Source organism: Salmo salar, chromosome 10 (assembly GCF_965601325.2).
Source record: "Salmo salar chromosome 10, fSalSal1, whole genome shotgun sequence".
In the NCBI taxonomy this organism is placed as follows: Eukaryota; Metazoa; Chordata; class Actinopteri; order Salmoniformes; family Salmonidae; genus Salmo; species Salmo salar.
In genome coordinates, this window is record NC_138300.1 from 120,912,152 (window position 1) to 120,926,405 (window position 14,254).

At 42.6% G+C, this 14,254-nt stretch overlaps 1 protein-coding gene across 1 annotated transcript; it reads left to right on the top strand.

Annotated features, from left to right (window-relative positions):
* LOC123724524 (secretory carrier-associated membrane protein 5) lies at window positions 1-13,999 on the top strand. The gene is made up of 7 exons (XM_045688565.2): window positions 1-352; window positions 6,777-6,852; window positions 7,211-7,330; window positions 9,452-9,608; window positions 10,138-10,239; window positions 11,727-11,844; window positions 13,715-13,999. The coding sequence occupies exons 2-7, from the start codon at window positions 6,846-6,848 to the stop codon at window positions 13,910-13,912; spliced, it is 702 nt and encodes a 233-aa protein (XP_045544521.1). The 5' UTR covers window positions 1-352; window positions 6,777-6,845; the 3' UTR covers window positions 13,913-13,999.
* Window positions 14,000-14,254: the final 255 nt, after the last annotated feature.

Sequence of the window (14,254 nt, forward strand, 5' to 3'; positions counted from 1 at the left end):
TTCTGGCCAGCAACAAATCCGTTTCCTCAAACCATTCCGAGTACAACCGGTACGTGCGTTAAAGAGAGAGAGAGAGAGAGAAAGAGAGAGAAGGAGAAATAGAGAGAAGGAGAAATAGAGAGAGAGAGAGAAATAGAGAGAGGAGAAACGTGACGTCACGTGATTGCGTTCCACTCCCAAGCTGTCGGTGGGTGAAGACATTTCTGATTTTAGTCGAATATACAATTTCGGTCTCTCGATTAATTTCACAAGCTCGTATTATTGTGTTTCATGAAGAATATCGCCATAGAATGCAATTGACAGACGTTGTATTGTAACGGCATTGCTGGTTTGTGGAGGAAACAAAAAGAAGGTAAGAAATAAAACCATTCTAACGAATCCATACAATTCATTAATTCTGTTTCAGTTACACGATTGAGCAAACAAACAGATTTACAGAATGATCTGTATATAAATAGAATGTAAATGCGGCAAGAAAGGTACAAACGTTTGACTTGTTTTATTGAGTCCAGCTGAAAAAGACCTTATCATGTCGTAGGCTAGCTAGGCTCTACTCCTCTGAAGGGCGCTGCTTCTCCATTGACAATAGTGCTTATCACGATGCAATTGTAGCATACAAACGGAGGCATTCTGCATCCTACCCATCCTTTAACATGAATAACAAATCTGAATTGGAAGAAGAAAAAAAAACATATGATATTGCGTAGATTCGTGGTTTGAAAACATCGTTTATTATCAGTATGGTGGTATTATTTGGTGCAAAAAAATATATGCTGGGAAAATGCACTTCATCCATACAGACTCAACCTCTGTGATGGACATGACACATTTTGAATGGGACAAAATGTTATTATTTCAGTCGTCAATATGATTGAGATAGCTGCAAATATTAATCACACTGTCGAGCTTTATTAAAACTTTTTTTTAATTATCTTATGTAGGCTACAATCTACAGTGCATTCGGAAATTATTCAGACCCCTTTACTCTTCCCACATTTTGTTATGTTTCTGACTTATTCTAAAATGGATTAAATAAATAGTTTTCCTCATCAATCTACACACTACCCAATAATGACAAAGCGAAAACAGGTTTTTGTTAATATCTTATTTGCATAAGTATTCACACCTTTTGCTATGAGACTTGAGCTCCGGTGCATCCTGTTTCCATGAATCATCCTTGAGATGTTTCTACAACTTGGAGTCCACCTGTGGTATATTCAATTGATTGGACATGATTTGGAAAGGTACACACCTGTCTATAGAAGGTCTCACATGTCAGTGCAAAAACCAAGCCATGAAGTCGACGGAATTGTCCGTAGAGCTCCGAGACAGGATTGTGTCGAGGCACAGATCTGGAGAAGGGCATCAAAACATTTTTGCAGCATTGAAGGTCCCCAAGAACACAGCCTCCATCATTCTTACATGGAAAAAGTTTGGAACCACCAAGACTCTTCCTAGAGCTGGCCGCCCAGCCAAACAGCAATCGGGGGAGAATGGCCTTGGTCAGGGAGGTGACCAAGAACCCGATGGTCACTCTGACAGAGCTCTAGCGTTCCTCTGTGGAGATGGGAGAACCTTCCAGAAAGACAAGCATCTCTGCAGCACTCCACCAATCAGGCCTTTATGGTAGAGTGGCCAGACATAAGCCACTCCTCAGTAAAAGGCACATGACAGCCCGCTTGGAGTTTGCCAAAACACACCTAAATGACTCTCAGACCATGAGAAACAAGGTTCTCTGGTCTGATGAAACCAAGATTGAACTCTTTGGCCTGAATGTCAAGCGTCACGTCTGGAGGAAACCTGGCACCATCCCTACGGTGAAGCATGATGGTGGCAACATTATGTTGTGGGGATGTTTTTCAGCGGCAGGTACTGGGAGACTAGTCAGGATCGAGGGAAAGATAAACGGAGCAAAGTACAGCGAGATCCTTGATGAAAACCTGCTCCAGAGCGCTCAGGACCTCAGACTGGGGCGAAGGTTCACCTTCCAACAGGACAACAACCCTAAGCACACAGCCAAAACAATGCAGGAGTAGCTTCGAGACAAGTCTCTGATTGTTCTTGAGTGGCCCAGCCAGAGCCTGGACTTGAACCCGATCGAACATCTCTGGAGAGACCTAAAAATAGCTGTGCAGCGATGCTCCTCATCCAACCTGACAGAGCTTGAGCGGATCTGCAGAGAAGAATGGGAGAAACTCCTGAAATAAAGGTGTGCCAAGCTTGTAGCGTCATACCCAAGAAGTCTCGAGGCTGTAATCTCTGCCAAAGGTGCTTCATCAAAGTACTGAGTAAAGGGTCTGAATACTAATGTAAATGTGATATTTTGGGGGTTTTTAAAACCTGTTTTCGCTTTATCATTATGGGGTAATGTGGGTAGAGTTTTTTTTCCCTCATCAATGTAATCCATTTTAGAATAAGGCTGTAACGTAACAAAATGTGGGAAAAGTCAAGGGATCTGAATACTTTCCGAATGCACTGTATCTCTCTATTAAAGTATGGGTCATATTTTAAAAAAGGCTTGTCTTATGCATCATTGCAACATGTCACTACATGAAAATGCACATTTACGGGTCGAACAGTCCAGTGCACAATCCGTAAAAACATACCGTTTCTGCAAAATAGCGGGCACGTGTCCAACATTGTTTGGTCCCGTAAATCTCCTATAACACTATACAGTATGTCCGTAAATCTCCTATAACACTATACAGTATGTCCGTAAACGCTTCAGTAAATCTCAAGAATCGGTCCAGACACATCCACCCACCTACCAGGACACATCTTGAAATTCCAGTGCAAGCCTTTGATGTCAGTTGCAATACATATCTGTCCACGTACGCCCACGTTTCTCCCACAAATGTCAGTAAATGGCCAAGGTTGCGCATGCTTATTCGCCCCCCCCCCCCCCCCACCGAATGCTAATGCTAGTCATTGGTAGCTTGCCTTAGAAGCTGTCACTGGTATATTAAAAAATAAACTATTCATTTATTAAAAGTGAGTGAATTAGGACTGAATTAATTAATGAAATTACTTTTCATAATTTTTATTATCACACATCAGGGTTCCGACACCTTTTCAGAATTAAAATTCAAGCACCACTATCAGGGTTTTTCCAGCGCCTCATGACATCGCTATACTAAAACAAGTCTTAGTTCCTTGAATAAAACACACAAATGCACTTCTTGAAGGATGACAATTAGTTTCAGTTGAGCAGGAGAAAGCGGGTAATAGCATCTGCATAGGCTAAACAGGGCCCGAAACTAAAGTAAACTCCATGGAGACTAGCCCTAGGCTAAGCTGGATGACTCCTGCCAGTACTCTGCTCGATTCTTTTGAAAACACTTTTAATTCATTTTTGAATGAGGTACTTACCTGCTTACATGGGTTAAAGGGGGTATACCTCATATAGAGGAATATGAACGAGCCTATTAAAAATTCAAAGATCAACAAAAGTGTTTATAAACACACTACTGCCAGGAGTCATCCATCTTGGTCCAGGGTGAGCCTCCATTGGGGTAGCTATATAGTGTTGATATCTGAGAGGTCCGGGGGATATAGGTTGCCCTGTTGGAAAAACTCCCCAGACATGATCCGTGCGGTGTGGCTCGCCAAGTAGCTCTGTTCCCTCTCCAAGTAGCTCTGTTCCCTCTCCAAGTAGCTCTGTTCCCTCTCCAAGGGGCTCTGTTCCCTCTCCAAGTAGCTCTGTTCCCTCTCCAAGGGGCTCTGTTCCCTCTCCAAGGGGCTCTGTTCCCTCTCCAAGGGGCTCTGTTCCCTCTCCAAGGGGCTCTGTTCCCTCTCCAAGTAGCTCTGTTCCCTCTCCAAGGGGGCTCTGTTCCCTCTCCAAGTAGCTCTGTTCCCTCTCCAAGGGGGCTCTGTTCCCTCTCCAAGGGGCTCTGTTCCCTCTCCAAGGGGCTCTGTTCCCTCTCCAAGGGGCTCTGTTCCCTCTCCAAGGGGCTCTGTTCCCTCTCCAAGGGGGCTCTGTTCCCTCTCCAAGGGGCTCTGTTCCCTCTCCAAGTAGCTCTGTTCCCTCTCCAAGTAGCTCTGTTCCCTCTCCAAGTAGCTCTGTTCCCTCTCCAAGTAGCTCTGTTCCCTCTCCAAGTAGCTCTGTTCCCTCTCCAAGGGGCTCTGTTCCCTCTCCAAGGGGCTCTGTTCCCTCTCCAAGTAGCTCTGTTCCCTCTCCAAGGGGCTCTGTTCCCTCTCCAAGGGGCTCTGTTCCCTCTCCAAGGGGCTCTGTTCCCTCTCCAAGGGGGCTCTGTTCCCTCTCCAAGGGGGCTCTGTTCCCTCTCCAAGGGGCTCTGTTCCCTCTCCAAGGGGCTCTGTTCCCTCTCCAAGGGGCTCTGTTCCCTCTCCAAGTAGCTCTGTTCCCTCTCCAAGGGGCTCTGTTCCCTCTCCAAGGGGCTCTGTTCCCTCTCCAAGGGGGCTCTGTTCCCTCTCCAAGGGGGCTCTGTTCCCTCTCCAAGGGGGCTCTGTTCCCTCTCCAAGTAGCTCTGTTCCCTCTCCAAGTAGCTCTGTTCCCTCTCCAAGGGGCTCTGTTCCCTCTCCAAGGGGCTCTGTTCCCTCTCCAAGGGGCTCTGTTCCCTCTCCAAGGGGCTCTGTTCCCTCTCCAAGTAGCTCTGTTCCCTCTCCAAGGGGCTCTGTTCCCTCTCCAAGGGGGCTCTGTTCCCTCTCCAAGGGGGCTCTGTTCCCTCTCCAAGGGGGCTCTGTTCCCTCTCCAAGGGGGCTCTGTTCCCTCTCCAAGGGGCTCTGTTCCCTCTCCAAGGGGCTCTGTTCCCTCTCCAAGGGGCTCTGTTCCCTCTCCAAGGGGCTCTGTTCCCTCTCCAAGGGGCTCTGTTCCCTCTCCAAGTAGCTCTGTTCCCTCTCCAAGTAGCTCTGTTCCCTCTCCAAGGGGCTCTGTTCCCTCTCCAAGGGGGCTCTGTTGTTCTTCACTAAGTTCAATGAGCACCCTACTCCGGAAGTAAGGGGGCTTGACGAACCACACTGGTTTGCCGTTTTGCAGGCCATCCTCCTCATCGCTCATCCGGTTCACATTATCTTCTCTCCAAATGTGTCTCTCATCCTCTGTAAGCTCTCTCCACCGTGCGTCTCTACACCCAATAGAACACAGTAAACAAATGCATAAATCTCAAGTCATGCATATTCATATTCCCACTCTTCAGAGAGAATGCAAAAGTATTATCTTTGTTGAATTGAGTTGTAACATTTACACAATCTCTAGACAAATCTACTTTACTAGCTAATTGCCTTTGCAAAAATATGTCTTACTAGGTGTGTATGTATGATGCATCAGGGTTTGAACCGAGCTAGTTACCTAGCTAGTGTTAGCTAATTTATCAATAAAGATGGTGCTGTGCAAAACCACTAAATATACACCCATGCATTGTATGGGCAACAACAGTTTGTACAACAGTACAAGCAAATTATAGGCCATTGTATTAAATGTAACAAAAACCCACAAACAGCTAGCCACTGCACATGTACATAGCCCATCTATAATTTAGCCTAAACAACTACCACTTCCCCTACTGTATTTATTTTGCTCCTTTGCACCCCATTATTTCTACTTTGCACTTTCTTCTACTACAAATCTACCATTCCAGTGTTTTACTTGCTATATTGTATTTACTTTGCCACCATGGCCTTTTTTTGCCTTTTACCTCCCTTATCTCACCTAATTTGCTCACATTGTATATAGACTTATTTTTCTACTGTATTATTGACTGTACGCTTGTTTATTCCATGTGTAACTCTGTGTTGTTGTATGTGTCGAACTGCTTTGCTTTATCTTGGCCAGGTTGCAATTGTAAATGAGAATTTGTTCTCAACTTGCCAACCTGGTTAAATAAAGGTGAAAAAAAAAAACTACAATATAAGCTAAAAGCCTAGCGCTGAGCTAGCTAATGTAGCACTTAGCAATTAGCATGCAACGGTTAGATACAAATGTCATAAAAAGTCAACTTAAAAAATATCATTAGTGTTGTTTATATATTAATACATTTATAACAGAAATTAAAAAATAATCTGACAGAAATTAAAAAATAATCTGAGACGCCATCTTGTTCTCATTAATTTACTTACAAAGTTAATCAGTTTAGTTTGGCTACACTCTTATGAATGAGAATCTCACTTGTTTTTCACTCGGTCAAAACACTTATTATACATCAAAAATTACTAGAAAACTCATCACAGGTTAGATAAACAATGGATACATGGAGAGTTGGCTTCTCTTCCAACACAGGAGTTTGAGAGGTACACTCCTGTGGTAGTTGAGAATTTACTTTACGTACACGGTCCGGATATTTCCAGAAACGTATTAATGCATAATTGGGAATTGACAATCACAGAAATGACCATATCACGGATGTGCGGAAGTCTACAGGAGTCCACAATCAAATTGGGAAATTCCCACCCACGACCGGGCACCTCATATTTCACAGGAATATAGCAGATCCGATTTCACTCAGAAATGTTGCTTTTTCATGCAGTGCTGCACATTACATTGTAATCTCATATTGTAGGAGTGGGGCTGGTGGGCTAGCTATATATGAGCGCAAAGCACACTGGGAGGGACACTGGGACAGCTGGTTTTGGTGTCATTTCACAGGTACCTCCACATGCATTGGCCACTCAATGTTTTTCATAGTCATATCAGTATTTCATATTACTTAGCCAGTAGCCAATTTGTTGCTGGATTGAATTATGAAGGTAATTATAGCTTTTATGATAGATAGCCAAACACATGATATTATACATTGATTAATCAAACTTCATATTCTTTTCAGATTTAAATTTCCAAGGCAATTGGGTTTGGATCATATTTCTTTTCAACTGGAGGGACATATCCGATTGTAATGGCAGGTAGGTCATAACTGAATTTAATTATCTCATTCATACAAGGATATCGTCGTAGAGATATTTTGTTAGTGTGACTTCTGTGTGTATTGACACTTATTTATTATGATTTATTTTTTAAAGGTATAGTTATTAGTTATAAGCATGTTATTATCATATAATTGTAGTATGAGTGCACATTGCTTAACAGTATTATTTTATTAATCAAGTGCAAATGTTGTCTTGATCAGGTTCAATGACTTGTACTTCAACCCAGAATATATATTGTTTTCATTCAAGATGTGACTATTAAAGGGAATTACCAGTAACATCAACGTGATAGCTTTGTCCTTTTTAATTTTTTTAAAATGTTTTATTTCCGCAGAAAACAATTTCCCTCCCCTGCCTCGCTTCATCCCTCTGAAGCCATGTTTCTATCAGGACTTTAACGAGATCCCAGATGTACACCGTTCCATGTGCAAGAAGCTGTACTACCTATGGATCTGTGAGTGTGGCTGATCTCAATGTGCACTACTTTTAATCAGGGCACATAGGGTTTCTGGTCCAAACTAAGTAGTAGTGTACATATATAGGGAACAGGGTGACATTTGGAAGACACTTCTGTGATTTAGAGACTGAGGCATCTGGGCTGGTTTCTCAGACATAGATATAGCAAAACTAGTTCTTTATATGCCATTTTCCATTGAGAATGCTTTTAGGTCCGGTCCTGAACTTGGCTAAATTTGGGTGTGGGGAAACCAGCTTCAAATGTTCAAAAAGGTACTTTTTTTAAATATTTAAAATACCATCATGCATCACAGCTAATATTCTGAAAGAGATGCCGGTACTCCGTACAGGGCGCCACTGGCTCACTCTTAACCAACACATTTACATACTGTATTTAATGTGTAGATCGTTTAAGTGGACGACATACCGGTAAACTGTTAAGTGGCTCATCTGCTACTGTTTGGTCTTCCTTTTAACATCACCTGTGTGTGTTTTGTTTTACCCAAAATAATATGGGGAAACAGGGGTATACAGTAGCAGGAAGGCTGGTATAGCTGGTTTGTGACATTTAGGCATCCATCCAATAATAACGTTTTGGCTTTTTTCATCACAATCATCTTTCACTAGTTTAAAGCCTCCCATCTCTATACCATTGACCTGACAACAATAACTGAACATGAAGCTAATAGTTCAATCGTAAGCTTTATATATGGATGATTGTATACCTTTTCATTTGTAATTTTCATTTCATTTTCATTATCACTCAGGCCGGGGGGAATATAAAAGTAAGTCTAAATGCAGAAATAGGTAATCATTAGTTTGTGCCTCTTAGCCTACTAGTCCGTGTATTATGTGTTGAATGGATAGATGATTGCTTTAGTTTTAGAAAGTCCCAAATGGTACCCCCTATAGTGTTATTTTTTTATTTATTGACTTGCCTAGTTAAATAAAGGTTAAATAAATAAAAAAATGTAATTAACATTTTAAGAAGCAGACCATAACTTCGTCATAGAGATCTTTCCTTTATATCTCAGATTCTAAACCATAAAGCTACCCTTACTGTCTCTGTAGACTCCCGTACATAAAGCTACTGTCTCTGTAGACTCCCGTACATAAAGCTACTGTCTCTGTAGACTCCCGTACATAAAGCTACTGTCTCTGGAGACTCCCATACATAAAGCTGCCCTTACTGTCTCTGTAGACTCCCGTACATAAAGCTACCCTTACTGTCTCTGTAGACTCCCGTACATAAAGCTACTGTCTCTGTAGACTCTCGCACATAAAGCTACTGTCTCTGTAGACTCTCGTACATAAAGCTACTGTCTCTGTAGACTCCCGCACATAAAGCTACTGTCTCTGTAGACTCCCGTACATAAAGCTGCCCTTACTGTCTCTGTAGACTCCCGTACATAAAGCTGCCCTTACTGTCTCTGTAGACTCCCACACATAAAGCTACGGTTACTGTCTCTGTAGACTCCCGTACATAAAGCTGCCCTTACTGTCTCTGTAGACTCCCGTACATAAAGCTGCCCTTACTGTCTCTGTAGACTCCCGCACATAAAGCTACGGTTACTGTCTCTGTAGACTCCCGTACATAAAGCTGCCCTACTGTCTCTGTAGACTCCCACACATAAAGCTACGGTTACTGTCTCTGTAGACTCCCGTACATGAAGCTACTGTCTCTGTAGACTCCCGTACATGAAGCTACTGTCTCTGTAGACTCCCGTACATGAAGCTACTGTCTCTGTAGACTCCCGTACATGAAGCTACTGTCTCTGTAGACTCCCGTACATGAAGCTACTGTCTCTGTAGACTCCCGTACATGAAGCTACCCTTACTGTCTCTGGAGACTCCCATACATAAAGCTACCCTTACTGTCTCTGTAGACTCCCATACATAAAGCTACCCTTACTGTCTCTGGAGACTCCTATACAAATCTGAAGTAACCAATTAAACTCTACTTTGCTAGATTAATCATCCAATAACAGACGGTGTTGTTTGTTTTCTATTTCCATTGCATGCCCTAATGAACATGACCAATGCTGCAGCAGTTCAAATAATCCAAGGTCGACCATTTTAATATAGTTATTTAACCTTCCCCCACCGGTTATTGTTACAGTTAACAGTGCCACCTTGGCGGTCAATCTGATTGGCTGCCTGGCGTGGATGTGCGGCGGGGGCGGGGCCACTAACTTTGGCATGGCCATTCTGTGGCTCATCCTGTTCACCCCCTGTTCCTACGTGTGCTGGTTCAGACCCATCTACAAGGCCTTCAAGTAAGTACATCCTTCTTTCTGACACCTGGGTTGCGTTCAGTTCGGTTCAACATTTTGCCAAAGTTTGGTCATTCAGTAACGGTGCCGATTCCATTTAACTAAATGTTGAATGTCTTACTCAGCGTACGTAACGCGAGTTACGTTATACTGTCATGGATGAGGGAGGGAGAGAGAAGTGAGTCAAGTTAACGTACATGTTTCTGTGGCTCAGTAGGTAGAGCATGGTGTTTGCAACACCAGGGTTGTGGGTTCGATTCCCACGGGGGGCCAGTACAAAAAAAAAAAAAAAAAAAAATGCATGAAATGAAAATGAAATGTATGTATTCACTACTGTAAGCAAAATGACTAAAATGTAAAATGAGAAGGTGATGGGGCAACAAGCATAGCTCATACATCTGGATTCCACTTCTGACACTGTGTGTTACGTTATCATGAGGCAGAGATGACGTCAGTCAAGTTACAGTAAACCATTTCCAAAGTAGGTTAAATCCTGGATTTCTGACTAGATTCTCTTCTTCTCCCCCTTTAGGACTGACAGCTCGTTCAACTTCATGGCGTTCTTCTTCGTGTTCATGGCCCAGGTGGTGATCAGCATCATTCAGTGTATAGGCATCCCAGGCTGGGGCATCTGGTAAGGATGGAGCCTGGCTCAGTCTGATGAAGGCCACCGACGTAGGGCTGGGCGATACGGCCAGAATATCATATCATATATATGGTATTTTTTTTTTACATTTTGACGGTAATTTATGTTTTTGATTAATAAAAGTTCTAAATTTGCTTTATGAATATGCCACTGTAGGGTCACGACTATTCATAAAGCAAATTTAGAACTTTTATTAATCAAATATTGTAAATTATTTCAATCTATCTCTCTCCATTCTGATTGTTTTATACTGTTCAATTCAACTTCAACCTAAAATAATTTCCTGCAACCAAATGTTGCAATTGGGATTTAGATCAAAACACTTGGGTGAACTTTTGGAATCATGGAAATAGAATGTTTATTATAGTTCTATAGTTAGAATATAAATAATAGTGGGCACTTTGAATACGGTGTTGTTTGACATGACAACGAATAAAAATGCCACGGACGAGTTATTAGGACATGGTAGGAACCAAAGTGATGTTCCGTGTTTCCTAGGGAACCTTATAATTTTTGTCTACATTAAATCTTTATTCATATAGCCAACATATTCATGCTTCACCTATTCCTCTTTGATTTAGAAGATACTGTTGCACAAACACCATGCTGATTTAGGCCTGCACCAGCACTGGTATCAGGCTGTATTAGCTAGCTACGTTTGCTCTGACTCAGTACTTTTACTAGCTAGTTAGCTAGCCAGCTAACTAGTGATTAGCATTAGTGGCTAACACGATTTAGCTTAACTTGCTAAGAAAAATACAAACTAGCTGTTTGCAGATGTAAGAAACACAAACTAATATTACAATTATAGAACGATTGTGGATTTATATTAAGATCAAATTGGTAACAACATTGTTGTCGTCAACATTGTTGCATGTGCTGCACTGACCGTGCAGACTGAACGAAAGTGTCTCGTTCTCCTTGAGTGACTGGGTCTGCGTGGAGAGAGCGGAGAGGGATGACTCAAGTAGCCGAGTAAACTATACAAATGGACGTTACACACGGCGTATCACATATAACAAACCAAACATTCAAATACCGTTATAGAAGTTAAAGTAAAACCCAAACCGGTCCATGCATCAATACCGGTGTGTGTGTGTATATAGTAAAATACAGTATACCGCCTAGCCCTATACTGATGGCCAAAACGTCAGTTAAAAAAAGAAAAACTTGAAATCGCCTATTAAAACACAAACATTCTAAATTCTTGGCGAAAGTCGTGCCTATTGGCTGTAAAAGGAATGGCCTCTGAGTCTGGTCCCTCTTAAGGAACTTTTCCTTGCCAATGTCGGTGCTCTTTAATGGCGTCTAGGCCGGGTTACTGTTAACCATTTTGTGACAACAGTTGATGTAAAAAGGGCTAAACTATTTGATTGTCGGTCATTGGCCTACAGTTTAATAGTATTGTTAGCATTAGGGAACCCTGCCTTTAGAACAGTCCTTCACTTGTTTCTTCTTCTCCTTCCTTCCTCCAGTGGCTGGCTGGCTACCATCACCTTCTTTAGCACCAATATAGGCTCTGCTGTTGTCATGCTGATCCCCACCATCATGTTCACTGCCATGGCTGTCCTCTCCTTCACCGGGCTCACCAAGGTACAATATACACTTTACACTTCAGCACAGCCGAGCACTTTTCTCACTCTGACTACAGTATAATGCAACTCTAGTAACTATGTGAAATGTGTGGTTCATGTTACTGTATGTCAGGGTTCCCCAACTGGCGGCCTTGCGGGACAAATTTTGCCTGCGGGTGATTTTATTGGTCCCCCAAGTTTTCTGAGCAAAAAAATAAAATAAAATATATATTTTTTTTTTTTGGTCGTTGGACATAAGACTAAAAACACCAGCAAATCAGCTCCAAGTGATTTAAAAATGTTGTAAATCTGTAACAAAGTATTCCCACACATAATAGAGATATACTGTATTTGATTGTATACACATGTAAGTATTGATTATGTTTTAGTCAAATATTATATCTGTTTGGGCTTCTTGTGGTCAATTTGCAGTCTACTAATTATTTGCAATTATGTTCCGGGCCCTCTGACCATGCGCTCTAGAAAAGAATCTGCAAGTCGTATGATCTGTGGAGGACAACAACCTGATGGGCTGCTATAGTAACAGGAGATCAGATCTTATTTAGAGCAAAGACGGTATTTATTTCTTGCGACCTTAGTTTGACTTGGCTGTAATATGACTCACAAAATCTCAGGGACTGGCGGTTAAAAATAATCCCATTTGCGAACTCGGGCACATTTAACCCCTCATTGATGTTTGAACACTGAAATGTTTAGTTAATTCCCCAGTTTAATATATATACATTTTTTTTAAATCCATAAATGTCTCTGACTCGTGCAGGTCCACACCAGAGTCGATGTTGGAGATTTTTTATTTTATTTTGGCCTGGTCTGACTTTTTACCTTTTTGTTTGACAAGCAGTAATATGATTCTCTAACATCATCTCAATCTCTCCCTGACTCTCTCCTGGTCCACAACGTGTACTGTGACACCGGGGCCAGTATTATATACAGTCTGGTCCAAAAGTATTGGCATTTATATGGTCAAATGATATGAAAATAGAGGTCTTTTTTCACATACATCTACTGTAAAATATGGTAATACATCTTTGATTATTATGGGGCTATTTTGTTTCCGTCCTGGGGCTCTTGTTAAGGTCGACGACATCATGACATCACAGTACCATGACATCACAGTACCATGACATCACAGTACCAGGACATTTTAAAAACCCTGGTTGCCTCTGCTAGAAGGTTGAAACTTGGCCACAAGTGGATCTTCCAGTAAGACAATAACCCCAAGCACACATCAAAATCCACAAAGAAATGGTTAATTGACCACAAAAATCTAAATTTTGCAATAACCATCTCAGTCTCCTAATTTTTTTAATTTTTTAACTTGTTAAACAAAATCTATTTCTCTGAGCAATTGTATAAAATATGAGTTTCCCAATTTTTTTTTGCATACAATGTAGCTCAGTATTTTAATTATTTATTTTATAGTTTTTTTGCTCATCTTTATCAAGGGTGCCAATAATTTTGGACCTGACTGTATGTCTCTCACACTATCTCAATCTTTCTCTCTCTCCACGTGCAAAACATGTACCGTTGCACCGAGGGACAGTACTCTTTCTCTCTGTTTGACTGTCGCTCGCTCGTTCGCTCTCTCAATTCAGTTCAATTGAAAGGGCTTTATTGGCATGGGAAACGTGTTTACATTGCCAAAGCAAGTGAAATAAACAAAAGTGAGAAGACACAAAACATCAACAAAAAAATGTTTTTCTCTAGGAGAGAAAATACCTCTGTATGACTTGCAGTAATATAACTCACACACCATGTCTCCCTGACAACATGTACCGTGGCACCGGGCCAGTATTCTGTACGTCTCTCTCACACACTAGCTACAGTAATATAACACACTCTAATACCATCTCTCTGACTCTCTCCAGGTGCACAACATGTACCGTGGCACTGGGGGCAGTATGAGTAAAGCCCAGGAGGAGTGGACCACCGGGGCCTGGAAGAACCCTCACGTCCAGCAGGCAGCGCAGCAGGCCGCTGTGGGGGTGGCGCAGGGAGCCATGCAGCAGCAACAACCCCAGTACTCACAGGCACCCACCTACAACTACGACGACCCGGGCATGTAGGGCAGGGTGGAGGAGAGTGTCAGGGTGGGAGATGGGGGAGTGTGAGAGGGGGGTGAGATATAGCCAGGGAGGAGGGGAGGGTGAGATATAGCCAGGGTGGAGGGGAGGGTGAGAGGGAGGTGAGATATAGCCAGGGTGGAGGGGAGGGTGAGATATAGCCAGGGTGGAGGGGAGGGTGGGAGATGGGGGCCGGGGGGGGGAGGGGGGGGGTGAGATATAGCCAGGGTGGAGGAGAGGGTGAGAGGGAGGTGAGATATAGCCAGGGTGGAGGGGGAGGGTGAGAGGGAGGTGAGATATAGCCAGGGTGGAGGGGAGGGTGAGATATAGCCAGGGTGGAGGGGA